We start from the raw sequence: 17,333 nt of genomic DNA, 5'->3' as shown, positions 1-17,333 counted from the left end.
TTCTTCTGAAGAGAACATTTAGGGTTGTTTGCATGGCTCCTACCCCACTTCTGATCCTCCTGCTTGTCTGTCTCTTCAAACGACAGCTGACGGGCAGTGCCAGGGTAGCAGAGCCAGGGCCTCGGGTCTGCTGGCCCTTCCCGTTGCCATGTTCCTCACAGCTGTTTCTCTGCTGTCATGGTCCATGCGTCAGGTGCTGCCATGGAAACACGCCTCACCCTCACCAAGCCCACACCCCTTCCTCTCCTGACCCTGTGGCTGTGCAGGCCTGTCCTGCCATCATATATGTATGTGTCCGTGTGTGAATGTGTCACACGTGTGTGCAGTGTACGCATGTGCACGTGTCTGTGTCGTGTGCAGTGTGTGTGCGCACGCGTGTGTGTACACATGTACCTGTGTGTCTGTGAATGTGTATGCATGCATGCAGAGCAGCACCAGGTACACTGAGGGTCTCTCCCTGCGGCTGTGGGCGTGTTTGTAAAAGCAGAATTCGATGTGACCTCTGAGAGCCAGCAGCATCTGGCTGTGTCCACCGGGGACAGTTTCTGAAGGACACTCGCGCCCTCTAGTTGCTGGGAACACACGGTGGGTGTGCCCTTTGCTGTCCATTGGCTGGAGGCGGCAGTCGCCTCCTGAGGTCATGGGGTTATAGCCTGAGCTGTGGTCGCCGTGTTGGCAGCTGAGGAGCCTGTTAGCCGCCTCGTGGCACAGACCCAGTTCCTCCCTCAAGAGCTGGGTGGGTGCAGGAGGCTCCCTCTGACTCCTCTGCCCTGAGGCAGGTCCGTCGGTGGCCACTCGGGGGAGCTCTGCATACGCACCTGCTCTGCTGCAAGCAGTCTCCCCACTACCCCCCAAAGGCGTGTCTGAATCACTCCTGCTTGTAACTTCAGGTGTGTGGCTGGTGCTGCCACCACAAGCATTCTTGTTTCCAGGTTCCCATCCCCTCCCTTCCTTCCCGGGCCACACTGCAGCGCTGGCTGGCGGGTCCTGCTCCCTCTGAGGCCCCTGTGTGTGGGGCCCCGGCTGGTCTGGAGCCCATACTTGGTCGTCCGCGCCGTGGCCCTGGCTCCTGTCAGCAGCAGAGCTTCCTGGGGCGTGGGAACCCCTCAGGACACGGCACTCACACACACGCACACACACACACACACACGCACACACACGCAGCACGTGGAACACAGAGCCACGCCCCCTCTCGTGCAGCCTCGGCGCCTCGTGTGTTGCTTTAGAGCAGTGGTCAGCAAAATCATTAGTCTACAGAGCCAAATATCAACTGCAACGACTGACATCTGAGAGCCAAATTTTTAAATTTAAACTATATAGGTAGGTACATTGTTATTAACTTAATTAGGGGACTCCTAAGCTGACCTTTGCTAAAACTCAAGGGGCCAAAGAGCCACATGTGGCTCACGAGCCGCAGTTTGCCGACCACTGCTTTAGTGAGAGAGCGGGGGGGGGGGGGGGGGGGAACATCAGTGGGTTGCCTCCTATACACACCTCTCCTGGGGATCAAGCCCACACCCTTTTGGTGTTCAGGGCAACACGCCACTCAGCCAAGCCCCCAGCCAGGGCTGCACATCCGTTATTAACAACAGTGGGGATGTTAAAATTACTGGTCGCTACTCACTCCTCCAGTTCTCAGATGTCCACAGCGCTCACTCTGTGCAGTGACGGAGGGCGCTGGGGAGACAGGCCCCATGCAGGGCATGGGGCTCTCACAGTGAGGCAGCCGGAGCCCCCGGGATACCCCAGGTCTGCTCCACGGAGCTGCCGGCCGCAGACTCCCGGCCTCTGGCCAGCTGCCGCGGGCGCTGTGCTCGGCGTGTGGCCAGGGGGGACGGACCCACAGAAAGAGCAGCAGGGTAGCTGGACAATAGGAGATGGAGCACCAGCTTGTGGTCCTGCGGTGTCCGCTCAGACCCGCCACCTGGCCTTGGAGACAAATGTGAGCATTCAGAGGTCGGAGAGTAACATCAAATAATTTAATCGTGTCCCAGGGACATCAGCAGTTCCTTAAATGCACAGAACTATGGGCAAATGGTGTGGCCCCAAGCAGGTCAGAGCTTACAGAGGAGGAAGCCTCCGATCCCAAGCTTTTAAACTCATGAACTTGACATGCAGTGTAACTTCTGTGCAGCCTGACAAGTAGCAGAGTTTTTGTGAACAAAAGTGAGATAATTAACTTAAAAATTACAATCGTCAGGAAGTGCTGGTGGAATGAATGACCCTGATGTACAGCGAGAGCTTGTGAACTGGCATCGAGCAAACTCAGACGGAGGTTTGATGGGTTAGAAAAGCAGGACTGAGCTCACTCTCTAGGCCACTCCAAATGGCTCCCGGTTCTCCCTGCGCAGCCCACAGTTCCTCCCATTTCTCGGCGATGTGGCGTAAGCTCCTGGAGTCAGACATTCCAGGAAGAAGGGCAGCGTGAGCCTGTGGGCTGCCAGGTGTGCAGGGAGGGGAGCAGCAGGCGTGGGGGCGGGGGCAGAGCACTGGAGCTTTGTCCCGTGCCCGGGGGAGCGGCCGAGAGGGTCTCTGTGAGGGCAGGGTCTCCCGCGGGCTGGTGCCCCGCAGGGAGAGCTTTCAGCGCCACAGGCACTCGATCCTGTGCAGGCGGCTTTGGGAAGAGCCTGCAGCCCGCCCAGGCCCCCAAGAGGCCACCAGGAACTAGCCAGTTAGTAGCCAAAACCACTGAGAAACCGGAGATTTAAAAGTGGTTTGAAGCTCCCTTCTGTTTGGGGACGAGCAGCTGGGCTGCAGGTCAAGCTGTGGGCAGAGGCTCGCACTGAGGTTTCCCTCCCCCGGGCTCCTGTGCGGGAGCAGGGGAGACAGACCGAGAGGGCTTTTATTTATACCCTCCGTGACCTGGCTCCCGACCAGGGCCCCTCTGCCTGGGGGGCCCATGGCCTTGGCCTTGGCCTGCGGACTGAGCAGCGGCACCTGAGGGCGGGCCAGGCCTGCACTCCCTCCACCCGGTCTGCAGGGGGAGCCGTGACGGGGCCCTCGTGCGCCCTGGTGCCTGTGCTGGAGAGGGGGTTGGCCTGAGGCACCTGCAGGCCTGGGCGGGGCACGGGCTGTGCCTGGCGTGGAAGGACTGGGGCTGGTGTCCTGGCATCTCAGATCGGCACGCTCTGCACTACCCTGGACACACCTGTCTGCGGGCCTCGTGTCCGGCTGTCAGCACGGGACGGGGAGGGCGACCCGGCGTCGAGTCGCTGTTTCCTCCCGTGGACACGGCACCACTTCACGTCAGGGTGAACGTGCGGCGACCTCAAAACCCCTTCTGTTCGTAGGGCTTTGGGTTTCAAAACTGGGGTCAGAGGGTTGTGGGCCTGTGTTCTGTCAAAAGGACTTGGGGGGCAGCGAGGGGGGCTCCCTCAAGTGCTCAGTGCAAAGTGGCTGCTTACGGACCGGGCTGGGTGAAGGCAGGAGGCGGGTGAACCCTGCTGGCCTCCGTCCGACCCCAGGCAGCCACTTCCCGAAAGTAGGCCGGCCTCGCTCGGGTCACGCAGCGTCACGTGATGCGGTCCTGGCGGCCGGTGGTGGTGGCAGCGTGGGGGCCAAGGTCCGTGCTCGGGAGCTGGTGGCCTGCCGCCCCGGGCTCCCTGTGGGCCAGTCCCTGCAGCCTTTCTCCCTCGGCTCTGCCCGTGAACAGCCCCTGCGGGTGGGGGCGGGGGCGGGGCGCCTGCCTGCACAGCCTTCCCTCCTTGGGAAGCACTGGGTCCCACTGGGACACACACGCCCTGGCCTCCCCTTGACAGGACTCTGCCCAGCCCCGCCCCCTCCTCGTGTGTGCCGTCCTGTTTCCTTCGTTTTAACACTCGGCGGCTTTTCTTTCAAGCATCTCTTTATAAACAAACCTAAGGTGGGGGTCAAGCATTCCAACAACACGGAGTATAAATACTGGCTTTCGCTTCCATCACTTCATTTGTGAAGCCCGTGGGAGGCTGAGTGACAGGCCGCAGCGGGCCTGTGGGCGCCGGGGCGACGCCCGCCTCAGGAGCTGGGCCCGGGCACAGCTCCCCTCCGCACAGGCACTGGTCCCGAGCACACGCCTGCACCTCCGTGTGTGCCGGCCTCAGCGCTTCCCCGTGCACAACTAGTGGCAAAGCGCTGTGACTAGCTGAGCGCCGCCCCCTCCTCCCCAGGACTCAGACCCGTCGGTGGGGAAGCGCCGGCTCGGTGTGGTGGGCGGGCACCGAGCCGGCAGGCTGCGCCCCAGCGGTGCCTCCGGGCTGGCCCCAGCCGCCGGCCGCCTACGCCAGCACCTGCTGGGCCCCCGCCTGGTCCGCGGAGCAGCCGCGGCGGCCGCAGGGCAGCTTCTTGACCAGCCGCCGCAGCTTGCCGGGGAAGCTCCTGTTGATGCAGCGGTACAGCAGCGGCGTCACGGCGCTGCTGGAGAAGGCCAGGCACCGCGACAGGTCCTTGGCGAAGAGCAGCAGCCCCGGGTGCTGCCCGGCCACGGCGCCCCCCCACAGGGCCAGGCACGTGTGCCCCAGGAGGGTCAGGTAGTGCGGCGTCCACAGCCCAAACTGCGTGCACACGGTGGCCACCAGGAGCCTGTGCACCGAGGGGTCCAGCCTCCCCGAGTCCTGGTCGAGGGGCGTGTCCTCCTTGCGGATCCGCGAGATGAGCGCCAGCGCGTAGAGCACGGCCAGGCCGGGCACCAGGTACCCGATGAGCACCATGATGGCGTCGGCGGCCTCCGGGTGCTGCATCTTGGCGCACTCGACGATCCTGGCCGCCACGTGGCTGCAGATGTAGAAGAGCAGGGAGGAGAAGCTGGTGAGCAGGGCCCCGCCCCAGACGAACCCGCACACGTGCCGGCTGTTGTAGACGCTGGACATGTAGGTGCGCGGCAGCGCCCGCTCGATGTAGTAGTCGAGGCTGAGCAGGGCGGTGGAGTACATGGTCACCAGCGAGCAGACGTTGAACAGGACCAGCAGCGTCACGTGGGCCTCGCTGCTGAAGCCCCACAGGGCCCACCCCGAGGCGCCGGGGCCCAGCAGGTGCGCGGGCGCCAGGGCGCTGAGCACCAGGCCGGCCACGGCCATGTTCACGAAGTAGACGTCGGGCATGGTCATGCCGCCCTGGTCCTGCAGGTTCACCAGCACCAGCAGCGCGTTGTAGCACAGGCCCACGGGCACGCCGACCGCCAGGCAGAGCAGGGTGAAGGCCGACAGCACCAGCTGGGCGTGCTGGCACAGGGGCTGGTCCTCGCCCCGGCCCGTGCCGTTGAGCGGGCCGCAGCTCCACATGGCGCCGGGCAGCTGGCTGTGGGGAGAGCGGGGCGGTTAGTCGTCTCCTGGAGCCAGAGCCCCGGCCTGCAGGTCCCCAGCGCTGGGACCTCAGAACGGGGCCTTTTCACAAGCACGCTCCGTGAAAGTCAGGTGTCGTCGCAGGTGCCACCCAGGGCTGGGCCAGGCCCGGACGGCCGGCACTGCAGTGATCTCGTGGCCACGGGCCTGTCCCTGAGGGGTCTGAGCCACGGGCCATGTGCCCAGGCTGCTCCCGGGCTGCATCCTGCCAGCGTGGCCCTCGCCGGCTCACCACCGCAGTGGCTGGCAGTCAGGCCTCTCCCCCGGGACCGGCGCTCTGCAGCCCCTGCTGACCTGGGCGGGAGCTCTCGGGTCTCTGCTCGGTCCTGCCCCTGCCCTTCACTCAGCTCTGTCACTGAAAAGTGAGATTAAGAGCACAAAGTGCCCTCAGACACTGGTGGCCCAGCCAGGGCACCTCCAGGGCAGGGAGGGCCTGCCTGAGGCCTGGCCTTCCCCGCCAGCTAGCCTCATCGGCCTCTCCCACTCCGAAGCCACCTGCCAAGGAAGAGGGACTGAGTGGTGTGCCGAGTGAGGGCGCAGCCGGCTTTCTGGCCTGACCCGGCTCTTCGCCGCACAGGTCCCTCCGCCCGCATTCCCACCGTCCCTCAGGGCGCCGGGGTAGCACAGGACGCCGCACAAGAGCCCGAGAGCAGGTCACGGCGAGCCTGAGCCTCTGGGAGGTGCCGTGCCACCGGCACCGGGCCACGGGGGGCTGGGGACCCGAGAGACCTGCGGTGGGTGGGGGAGGCGGGGGTGATGTCATTTGTGCGAGTCTGTGAGAGCCTGGCCCTGTGCCTCCCGCGTCCGTCCGGGTAGCCTGTCCGTCCCCGTGCGTCCCCTCTAAGGCTCCTGCTGAGCCGGCCAGCGCGGGTGGGGCCTGCCCACCTGACCTCGCTGGCCTTGTCCCCGGCAAACACGGCCTTCCGGGGGCCTCCACCGTCCCGGCCTGGCCGAGCCCACGCCCAGGGCCCTGGTCCACCAGGATGTCCCCGGTCTGGCCTGCGCCACCGGAGCAGCTGGCGTCTGTTTCCGGCATCCACTGCTAGGACACAGACCAGGAGATGCGCTCAGTCTCCCCAGACTGGCACCGCCTCTGCCCGCATGCTGCCCTCACCGGCCCCGTGCCTGCGCTCTCTGAGCCCTGGACCACCTTCTAGTACATCACTCAGCCCCCCCCCCCCCCACACACACACACACACACTCCCTTCCCAGCTGCCTCGGCCCCTCCCGGGCTGTGCAGCCTGTGCCCTGCAGCCAGCAGCCCGGAGGCGCACTGCCCTCCCCTCCCCACTGCGCTCCCCTCCCCACTGCCCTTCCCTCCCCGCTGCCCTCCCCCCCCCACTGCCTTCCCCTCCCCACCCTCCCCACTGCCCTCCCCTCCCCACTGCCTTCCCCTCCCCACCCTCCCCACTGCCTTCCCCTCCCTACTGCACTCCCGTCCCCACTGCACTCCCCTCCCCACTGCACTCCCCTGCCTTCTCCTCCCCACCCTCCCCACTGCCCTCCCCTCCGCACTGCGGTGGCCCGTGCCCAGCCCCATGGGGCTCACGCAGTGAGGGGCTCCTTGAGCAGATGAACAGACGTTTGTGTGCAGAAACGCAGGGCAGTTGTACCTTCTGGGCCTCTGATCAGTGCTGTCCCTAGGGTTGGCAGGCACAGAATGCGCTGAGGCAGCAGCGCCGCCTGCAGGCCGCCTGCCCGCCCGCCCGCTCCGCTGTCCCCAGGGGCCCCTCAGCAGTGGCTGGCCTCAAGCAAGCGTCTGGGTCTGCCCAGAGGGGCTGGCTCTTGGGAAATGGTCCCGGGGAGTGAATCCTCGGAGGACTTCCTGGAAGCACTCAGTGCCGTGGCCCAGCTGCAGGGGACAGACAGTGACTGCGCCGGGCTTGGGTCAGAAACGGGCTGTGTGCTTGCTGGCTGGCAGCTGGTCACATCCCAGGCAGAGCCTCCTTCCCGCAGAGCCGGAGGGACTGGCTTCAGGTGCCGCCAGGGCTCCAAGGCCCGTGAGCTTCCCACAGGCGGGGCGGGTCCCTGGTCCCCGGTGTGACCTAGGGACCGGAGCTAATGTCCCGCACGTTCTGAGGGTGGACCACTCGCTCTCACCCTGTGAGCTCCGGGGAGGGGTGGGGGGAGGAGGAGGGAGGAAGACTTGCTGGACTCGGCCCCGCCCCTCTGGCCCCATTTCCCTGCAGTCACTCCCTTTCCCTTCCGGCTCTGATTCTGTGAGTCCCAGTCCGGGAAGGAGCGGTCTGGCCAGAGGGGGCCCAACCACAAAGCTCAGGCCCCGCCCCCCTCCCCTCCCCTCCCCTCCCCCCTCCCCTCCCCCCTCCCCTCCCCCCTCCCCTCCCCCCTCCCCTCCTCCCCTCCCCCCCCTCTCCTCCCCCCTCCCCTCCCCTCGGGCACAGGCCTCCGCAGCCTGATTCCAGGTATTGAGCCTGTTCCTTCCTGAGACAGGAACTGGGGACCGGCTGTGCAGCCGCTCCTGGAAGAGCCCCCTCCGGGCAGGAGAGGGCGGCGGCTTCCTCCAGCCGGGTGCTCTGCAGAGCGCCTCCCTGCCGGCCGGCATCCTGCCAGCGTCCCTGTCCCCGCGGCGGAAGGGCTCTGGTTGAGAGGCTCCGGTGGCATGCCGGCCAGGCCTTAGAACAGGCCTGCTCCCGCCCCGCTCCCTCCCCCGGCCAGGCCAGGCCCTGGTGCTGCCCCACCCCTGGCTACTGCCTCTGCCGGCCACCTCCAGACTCACTGGCCGGTTTGGCCACCTTCTTCCCATTCTTATCACTGACCACCCACTCCCTGAAACCCTCCCCCAGATTCTTAGGACTGGCGCCCATGTGCAGTAGCAGCCTCTCCACACCCCGGCATCCCATGAGGCACTGGGAAAACAGCCCACTGTCTGTCCTGCCTGTCCCCGGACTGCACCCCAGGCCCGTGTCCCCGGCTCTCGCCCTGGGCTAGGCCCTGGCTCTATCCCTGGCCTCTCCCTCTGCCTGGCTGGGTCCCTTCCCCACCTCACTCCATGGGGCAGGATCCAGGAAGTGGCTGTGTGCTGCCTTGGGGTATGTGCTGTCTTCATAGGGAGGGAGGGGGCCGGCAGGGGCAGAGCTGCTCCCCTGCAGGAGGGTGCTGCACCCGCGGGGCTTGGGCACCCAGGCTCTCCAGTGGGGAGTCCTCTTCCTGAGGGATGAAGCACTCGCCCTCCCTGCCCACATGGCCAGGGGGTCAGGGGTCAGGAGCCTGGAAATCTTTAAAGAGATCAGAGCTGTGGTCAGTTCCTCCGGGCCGGAGCGGCCGTACCACATTCCAAGGAAGGCAGGCAGAGGGTGAGGCCAGCTCCCCTATCAGAGGAGCCGAGTCCACCTGTGTCCCCTGATGCTGAGCAGTGGCCTCGGGCCACCATCACGGCCGCACAGACCGGGGACAGGTGACCATGGCGCCCAGGCATCGCTGGAGTCCTGTCCCTCCAGTCCCTAAGGCCCTCCTGGAGCCTCAGTGGGGCTGCATGTCGTCAGCTAAAGACGGTCCCTCCTCACCCAAAGGTGGCTCCTCCAAGGCCCCCCACACCCCACCACCTGGTTCTCCAGGTGCCTCCTGCCGCGCTCCCTCCTGGGCTGGTGACGGGCGCGCACTGGGTCCTCGGTGTGTGACTCCAGAGCTGGCCAGCGCTGGCCGCTCCCTGCCGGCCTGGAGGTCTGTGGGGCGAGCCAGGGGCTCCCTGCCCTGCCTGGGCCTGAGCAGGTGCGGGCCCGGGAGCCGGCCCAGCGGGCTCCCTCTGTGGTGGCGGCGGTGACAGTGTGGGTCCGCGTGCGGCAGAAAGGCCCTGCAGGACCGACGGGCCACAAGGCTCTACCCGGCACCTCAGTCCCAGGTGACCAAGTGGGGTGCCTTGGACAGCAGCCCTCCCCAATCCTGCCCTGGCCAGCGCATCCTGCCACGCGAGGGAGCCCTGAACAGGCTCCGCGGGACCGAGGCTGCGCTGCGGAGGCCGCAGAGTGCCCAGGTGGATTCATCAGTGCGGCGTGTAGAGCACAGGGGCGCCTGCCGCCCCTGGTGTCGGGGTGAGGAGGGTGCGGACCCCCTTCCCAGAACTCCTTCCCCACGGGCAGCTGGGCGACTCTAAGGAAGGGTCCTGTCCACTGACACATGGGAAGGGAAAACCAGGGGTTAGGGATGAGGGCATGAGCCCCATCACAGCCACGTGCAAGTCCTGGGAGGGGACCCCGGAGAAGGGCCTGCTGGTCCATCAGCTTTCCTGGTGTTGCCCTCATCCTGAGCTCCTCACCGTATCCACAGCAGCCCCAGGAATGGGGACTGGAGAGGTGACAAGCTCAGGTTCGTAACTATGACAAACAGCATTCTGCGGGGACCACAGGCCAGCTGGGCTGGTGTGTGCAGCAGAGGGAGCCCTGCCTCTCTTCCTGGGCCTTTGGGAGGGCCCAGACGTCTGAACCCGCAGCCAGTCCATGGCCACAAGCAACTGAAGTGAACTAAGGCCAGGACTAGCGCAAATGGTCACCTCCACGGGGAGAGAATGCTGGCACGGTCAGAACAACTAGGCCGAGGGAGCAGGGAGCAGGGGCCTCGCAGGAGCCTGTACATACGGCCAGCACGAGCCGTCCTGCTCCCCCAGAGCAGCCTCCCCTTCCCCTTCCCCTGCTCCAAGTCAGAGGCCTGTCCTGCACCCAGTCCTCCGCGCCGCCGGGGCCGCACCTGGCCGCTCACGCTCACTGCTGGCCTAGGATGCCCTTCCTCGCTGCCCCCTGGCCACCACAGCCTCGCCTGGGAAGCTCTGCCCGGCAGGCCTCTGCACCCGGCCTCTGCCCTCCACCTGGCCCCCCTGCCGCGTCCCTCTTCCCACCAGCGGAGCTCTGAGCTCTGAGGGGCTTTCCTGTGGAGACCTGCAGCTGGCTGGCTCGGTCTGCGAGGAGAAAGGCTTTCCCCGCGGAGAGGCAGACGGCCGGCTGGAAGGGGGAGGCTGGGCGAGCTCTGTGGTCCCGCGAGTGGTGTGCCCTGTGACCTTTCAGAGACCTGGTGTGGGGTTGAGGCCAGGCTGAACAGTGCATCTTGAGTGGGCAGGCAGCTCGGCTGGGACTCACCCTCCCAGGAGTGTTCTGGAACAATCAAAATGCTTTGAAAGGGACTCCTGAATGTGTATTTCCTCTGAACAGTGGGCAGAGAGGCCTTGGCCATAGTTCACACCCGTTGGCCACAGTTCACACCCCGCTGGTCGGAGCAGACCTCCCAGAGGCTGTTTGCACATCGTTCCCTGGGGGCTCACCACTGATTCCTGTGGCAGCCCCAGTGCCTTCTGGGGATGATGGAGAACGGCATTATCTCGGTGGGTGGGGATGATGGGGAACGGCATTATCTCGGTGGGTGTTGGGGTTTTGCAGCCTTTTGCTTTTTACGCTTCCAAATTGCCGAGTGGTGAGAGTGAACCTGGCAACCTGGCCCCAGTGTACACGGAGCTGCCTCTCCAGGGAGCTGCCTCTCCAGGGAGCGCGGCGTTTGCTGGCTCCGGCAGGCCTGGGGAGGTGGCCGGGCAGCGGGGTCCTGCCCGCGGGCGCCTGCACGGCCACGGTCCGTCTCCGTGGAGAAGACAGGACACGCTCCGTTGCGGAGACTGGTCAGCTGGGCTTTTGGTTACCCGAGTCACTGGTGTGAGGCTGCTACTCCTCCAGGTACACCAGACCACAGGGAAACGGAAACACAAAGAGCGGCTCACAGGGCCGGCCGCGAGAACAGCGCTCTCGTTTCACCTGCTCCCTGCCGGTCGGTGTGCTCTGAACCAGGTGTGCTCTTACCTGGAGGCTCAGCCACAGATCCTATCGCCGCGCGCTCGTCATCCCACTGTAACATCGCTCCCTCAGCACCCCGCTCCTGCCAGGCCTGCTGCCGCACAGGGGCTCTTGCACATGGCGGCCCAGCAGCATCGCCTTTTGGCCACTCGCGTTAGAAGGCTCGCCTTTCTCTCTACACTGAGTCCTCTGCTGGCGGAAGCCTGCCGTGTCTCGGGGCCGGGGCCGGGGCCCGGGCCGGGGCCGGGGCGGCTGCCCAGTGAGGAGCCCGCAGCCCGAAGCCAGCCAGAGGCTCTGGGAAGCACTGCCTAGGGAAGGTGTGACTGTGGTGGTCACGGCCAGGTGGCAGTTCTTTGTGGGATTCCCAGCAGCCCCCAGGCTGAGATGGAGCAGCGTCCCTCCTCCTCCCGTGAGTCACACAGGCCTAGCCCCCGTGTTCCCCAAGCGGCTCTCCTTTTCCATCGTCTCTTGGACCGTCAGTGCGCACACTGTAACAGGCACCCACACTGGGTGGCCGTCCCTGCCTTTCTCTCACCCTCAGCCCACAGGGGCTTTGAGTTACAGGGGGGCAGGTCAGTGCCCACGTTTACATTCTCCCAGAGCTGTGTCCCTGTGCTCAGGTGTCCCCCCACTACTAAGGAGGCCCGAGCCCACCCCCTCGGCCATGGGTGGCCCTGAGCACGGGTGTCATGGTCGTGGCTTCCTGCCTGGGCAGCTGGCACTCACAGAATAGAGCCATGGTTTTTAAAAGCCGCTCTCTTCCGAGGCCTGTCACCAGGAAGCTGCCTGGGGCCCTGGTTGGCGAGCGTATTAGTGGCAGTGCCTCTTGGCCATCGGCGGTGCCCGCTGGGCCCAGTGAGGACACGGCCTGGGCGCCGTGGCGCCTGAGCAGCCTGGGAACACGGTCGGGCGTGTGGAGGCTGTAGGGCAAGCTTCCTGCCCGGTGAGTGAACGCCGGCCTGGGCCAGATGGGGAGATAGCCGGGAGGGCCGGCTGCTGGTTGCTTACAGGTGGCATGGAGCGGATAGCAAGCCGTGGACCGTCCCCGCCGCTGCACACCCGCTCTGCTCCATGCACACGGGACGTCAGGGCCACAAAAAAGAAACCTCTGTTTGTGACCACACGGGTGGACCCCGAGGGTATGGTGCTCGGGGACATGGCAGAGAAAGACAAACCCAGTGTGACCTCACTGACCAAAGTGAAGCAACAGGAAGGTGGCCTGGGTCTGAGATGAGTGGTCCCAGTGGGGGCACCTCGAGGTCTTCAGGAGGCCCTGCACCCAGTGAGGGTCTCCCCCGGGAAGGGGCGCCGCTGTGATAGGGTCCCCAGCGGCTCTGGTCCGAGCAGCAGGGCGCTGAGCGCCGAGGCCCCTCTGAGGCCAGAAGCCTGTCCGAGCCCAGGGTGACCTACTTCTCCTCGAGGAGCCCAGGCAGGTCGCCACAGGCTATCTCCAATCAGACGTGGCCCCGACACACTGCGATGTTGCAATCATGAAGGCCGAGCGCTCTGACCACGGCACCCAGAGGACTCAGCGCCGGGGACATGCGGTGCCCCGGGCGGCGCAGGCAGCCGCGCTCGGCTGCTGGGAAGGTTCCTGACCCTCCGGCCCTGGCTGCCCTCCCGGCGCCACCGCTCCGCGCCCCACCCCCCACCCCGGACCGTGCCCTGCGCGGGCACGGCGCCCCCAACCCCCGGACAGCGCAGGGCGGGGCCCCGGGGCCCGAGTCCCAGCGCAGCGCCGGCCAGACGCCCGCAGCCCCGGCTGGCTCCCCGCGCGCCGCCCCGAGAGGGCCCGGTGCCCGCCCCCGGCCCCGCGGCGGCGCCCCACTCACCGGCGCTCCGGGCCGCGCAGTCGCCGCGGGCGGCAGTCGGGCTCACGGCGCGCACGCCGCGCGGGGCCTGTGTACACACGTGACCGCCGTCGCCCCGCCCCCGGCGTGGCCCCGCCCCGCGGGGCCCCGATCGCTGGCCGGACGGCCCGGCCCTCCCGCGACCCGGGTCAGCCCCGCGGGAGCCGCCCAGGCGCCGTGCGCACCGGCCTTGGTGCTGCGCGCGGGGCCGCCCGGCCCCGGAGCCCCGGAGCCCGGCCTGCCCCCTGCGAGCACCTGCGCCCCTTCCCGGTTTCCCCACCGCTCCTGGTCCGGAATGTCTTTGTAAACTGCGCTCGCAGCCCGGGAAGCGCTTAGAGAGGCCGGCATTGTTTGCAGCCGCCGGCTCACAGCTGCTGTGATAATCGGAGATTGGGGGCGTCGCTCTGCCGTTCCGGGCGCGTGGAAGGGCCATGGCAGCACCCTGGGCTCGGACCTCAGGACATTTCTCTGAGTCCAGGTGGGAGCAGAGCTTGGTTCAGATTGGCCGTGGGGCCGGGAGTCGAGCGCAGCAGCAGAACTCACAGCAGCCAGGGCGGCCCTGGGATGGCAGCCTGCCCGGCCCGGCCCGGAGAGGGCGTTGGGGGTCAGGGCAGGCTCCATGGCTGAGGCAGGCAGTCTTCCTCTCTGTGAAGTCCATCTGTGGGCCCCACCATGCCTGTGGCCATACTGTTTCCCTAACTTGCTCCTCGGCAACAGCAGAGTGGGCGGCCGTGGGCGCCTGCACGGTGACCCTGTGGTTATAAGCAGCCCTGGTCTCAGAGGTCAAAGGGAGGTGAAGTGTGTGGCGTCCTCACTGAATCCCATTATTTTGAGCCTCAGAAATGCCCAGCCACTTGCCCAAGGTCACAGCAGGTCTCGGAGAGGATTTGAACCAGGTGGCCTTGGCTTTCTAGATCAGGGTTCTCCCAGCCATGCGCCTGGATGGCAGTGCTGGCTCCTGTGCGAATGGCCTCCTGGTAGAGCCCCGGGTGCCAGGCCGGCAGAGCCCTGCCCACGGTGTCCTGTGGGGACAGCCTGGCCTTGGGCTTTGTCTAAGCCACTTAGCCCTCAGGGCTCCCCGGCCGCACCACCTGGTCTGCACAGGGAGCCGGCGGTCTGAGTCTTCCCAGTGAGCCATCTCCCGCTGAGCCAGGGGTGCAGACTGCCCCAGAGCGCTGCAGCGCCTCCTGGCTGCTGGCTGCCCACCTGCTCGGGCAACTCCTGTGAGAGACCCCAGCTACGGACGGGGCTGTGGCAGCCCGTGAGGCTGAGCCTGGTTCTGGGGTTCCAGAAGCAATCGGTCTGGTGTTGGTTTTTTAAAACCACCTAGGGCTGGCATCCCCTGCCTTGGTGGGGACAGGGGGCGCCCTCGTGCGCCCAGCTCTGCAGAGGGGACGGAGGTTGTGGGGGCATCACAGCCACTGTGCTCACAGTCTGGAGACGGGCACCCTTCCTGTCTGTCCCGGAAGGCACCCAGCCGGCCAGAGTCCCTCTGCTGTGGCCTTCCTCTTGGGGCCTGGAGGGTGGCCTGGCTCGCAGCGCCTGGCTGGCAGGCCGGCAGGCTGTCCTGGGGGCGCTTGCAGTCCTCTGTGCTGCCTGTGGACTGGGTCCTGGGTGGCCTGCGGGTCAGGGACAAGGAAGCTGACGGGTGAGTTCCCGTGAGTGTGGTTGACCTCCGTGCCCCAGTAAGGGGTGACCTTTGGTGAGAAAGTGTCGGGGGAGGGCTGTGACAGCAGAGGCCCACCCTACAAGGGACTGGTGTCAGCCCCGAGTGGGCGGTTCCTGCGTGGTCACGGCAGGTCCGCACTTTGTCCAGCCACCACCTCACTGCCGTCCCCCCTTCCCGTGCCGTCCATCTGGTCCTGCCAGCTCTGCTCTGTCCCCTGGGAAGCAGCTTGTCCGTTAGTCACCCGGGGGTCGGAATGGGTCAGACTGCCCTGAGCATGTGGCCTGATGGTGAGACCGGTGGCTGCTAGCTGGGCCAGCAGAGCTGCCTTCAGGGGCCGTGTGGCCGGCAGCGGCAACATGGTGTCTGTCCCCTGTCTCCTCAGGGCGACCGGGCGTTGTGGGGCGCTCCTTCTCGTGGCCTCGGGGAAGGCTGCAGGCCCTGCCGCCGGCTCCTCCGCCTCGGCCTCTGCGCCCTCGGACTGGGTGCAGTGCCCCTCCTCCTGTGCCTCTCCCAGACAGCCAGGCTGCGCCTCACCTCAGTCTCCGCTCGGTGTCACCTTCCTGGCACCGCTGTCCTGGACCTCCACCCCTCAGCCATTTTAAATTACAAACGTAGGTAGCCCGCTCTGTCTGACTTGCCTGGTTTCTCCCGCGGTCACCTCTCTGCTCGGTGTCTCAGCCCAGAGGGTGCCGTGACAGAGCCTCCCACCGGAGGCTGGCCCCGCACCGGGGCCCCGCGGGTCCCAGTCCACTGAGGGCCCTTCCTGGTTCCTAGGCGGCCCTGCTCACTGTGTCCGCCCTGGCGGAAGGCCTCTTCTTACCGGGCGCTAATCCCGCCGAGGAGGCCCGTGTCCTGGTCTCCCCATCGCCCCCCGTCACACTAGGCCCTGCAGTGCGTACGGGTCCTGGCACGTGCCCCCTCCTCCCACCAGGAGCTGCTGGGAGGATGCAGTGTAGCTCTAGGGTCTCAGCTCCCCGGGTGGGCCCGGGCTCCTCCAGGTTCACTAGGGGCCTCTTGGTCACGCCGCCAGCTGTGTGAGGTGCCACTCCCGGGCCCTGTACGAAGCCCTGGGCCGCAGTGCCTTGGTGTGGGGCCGGGTGGACCAAGCACGCCCTGCAGGCTGGTCCCAGGTCAGAGGGAACACTAGACCGGGCGTAGGCAGGCCTGGCGCGCTCCACACCCTCTCTGAGCCTTGGTTTCCCTCTGTAAAGTGTGGGTGACGGTGGCTGGGAGCCTGGGGGAAGGCCCGCTGAGCCGTGTCCTCAGCCAGCACCTCTGGCCTGAGCTCCGTGCTGTGCTCCTGTCCCCCCGAGTCAGCACACGAGGGGGGCTGAGAGCAGAGGCGTCTCCTTGGGCTCAGGGCTGGCAGCTGACTTCACTCCACGAACCTGCAGCCTCAGAAGCAGCAATGCTTCCCGTCTCAACCTTATCTGTCCAGTGGGGGCGTGTGCCAGCATCCCAGGGGTTAATCAGGAAGCTGTGAGCCGGCCCAGCACAGGGACCCTGTGGGGGTGGCCGGCCCACCTACCCTCGCAGCCATCCAGCTCTGGTCAGGCCTGGCAGCCCCTGGCCTGCCTCCTCCCCCCACCCTGCCCCCCAGGGTTGAGCAAGCCTCTGGATCTCTGTGGATCTCTGTGGGTAGCGGGAAAAACACAGAAAGACGCTGTCTTGGCTCCAACCCTTGAAGATCCTTATCAGGCTGGAAAGTTGGAACGCCCACACCAAAGCAGGAAGCCCACACCCGCGGGAGAGGGAAGAAAGGGCCCCTTGAGCAGCACCCCCAGTAGTGCCCGTGTGGGCATCCTCAGCCCCTGGCCCAACCTTTGCGGGGGGGGGGGGAGGGAGGGGGGCAGGCCCGCCAGGCTCCTGGCTGCTGGAGTGGCCATCCTGGGGCATAGATTGGTGGGCAGCCTTGCCTTAGGGCGGGCACACCGGCTCTGGAAGAGGGTTAAGCTGTTCTGTGGCAGGACGAGGTGACTCCGTGGTTCCCGAAGCCCTCCTGGTCCTTTCCGCTGGGCAGTGTCAGTGCAGTGAGCAGCTCCCTGTCCCTGTGGCGCGAGAGGGCTGTGTCCCGGCGCCCCGGCCATCGTGTGGGGAGGCTGCTCAGTAGGCGAAGCAATGCGGGTGGAAGGCCTGGGGTCTGCAGTGGCGGTGAGTTGTGAGCTCTGTGGGCCAAGGGAAGAGGAGCCTGCAGGCCGGGCTCTGGGAGCCCAGGGTCCTTTGCTGCAGGGGATGGACTTGTGGGATGGGGACAGCTCGGGCCCAAACCCGACGGCCAAACATGGTCCATGACATGTGCAGAGAAGTGGGGAGCCAAGGGGGGGCGCCGGAGCCTGCACCAGCTGGATCTCCGGTCTCCGCGGGGGGCTGCCAGGGAGAGCTGAAGGCTGGGCCAGGCCACAGGCAGACGCCGCCCCCGCCCCCGGCTGCGGCTGCGGCTGCCACCGGGACGGACGGACTGTGGACAAGGAGGGGCCCCGCCTCCGGAGCCACCTCGTCACTCCGGGAGCCGAGGGGCGGGGGGACTGTGCCGCCCCCCTCCTGCCGCCCCCACCCGCGCAGTCTGGGGGTCGGCGCCCACTTGCGGCGGCCTGGCTCCGCCCACCGCTACGCCACGCCCACGGCCGGCGCCTGCGCACTGGCGTCGCCTCAGCCGGCTGGATCTGGTTCCTGCTGCGCGGGCCGGCCTGACATGCGCAGTGCGGGCCAG

At 66.5% G+C, this 17,333-nt stretch overlaps 2 protein-coding genes across 6 annotated transcripts in view; one reads left to right on the top strand and one right to left on the bottom strand.

The window, feature by feature from the left end:
• CHLSN (cholesin) overlaps positions 1–17,333 on the top strand; it is a gene marked incomplete at its 5' end in the record, with an annotated part of 57,905 nt that overhangs the window by 32,242 nt on the left and 8,330 nt on the right. The window contains one exon of one of the 3 annotated variants that reach the window (XM_084886275.1): positions 16,374–16,774. The exons of the other annotated variants lie outside the window; for them this stretch is intronic. Coding sequence (XP_084742401.1) covers positions 16,742–16,774 — 33 coding nt within the window. Of the gene's footprint in view, positions 1–16,373; positions 16,775–17,333 lie in introns of those variants that run through there. 3 annotated transcript variants of the gene reach the window in all.
• Positions 1,961–13,032, bottom strand: GPR146 (G protein-coupled receptor 146). Of its 3 annotated transcripts, none has more exons than XM_084886267.1 (2): positions 12,937–13,032; positions 1,961–5,271 (listed from the first exon to the last, which is right to left on the bottom strand). In XM_084886267.1, exon 2 carries the CDS (start codon positions 5,253–5,255, stop codon positions 4,254–4,256), a length of 1,002 nt encoding a protein of 333 aa, XP_084742393.1. In that variant the 5' UTR covers positions 5,256–5,271; positions 12,937–13,032; the 3' UTR covers positions 1,961–4,253. The 3 variants fall into 3 exon arrangements, with proteins under 3 accessions (XP_084742393.1, XP_084742395.1, XP_084742394.1); XM_084886269.1 differs by lacking the exon at positions 12,937–13,032 and adding an exon at positions 6,929–6,951; XM_084886268.1 differs by lacking the exon at positions 12,937–13,032 and adding an exon at positions 6,201–6,486.

Source organism: Pipistrellus hanaki (genome assembly GCF_964339955.1).
Source record: "Pipistrellus hanaki genome assembly, chromosome: 5".
In the NCBI taxonomy this organism is placed as follows: domain Eukaryota; kingdom Metazoa; phylum Chordata; class Mammalia; order Chiroptera; family Vespertilionidae; genus Pipistrellus; species Pipistrellus hanaki.
Note: the sequence above shows the minus strand (reverse complement) of the source record. Positions and strands in the feature narration are given on the sequence as shown.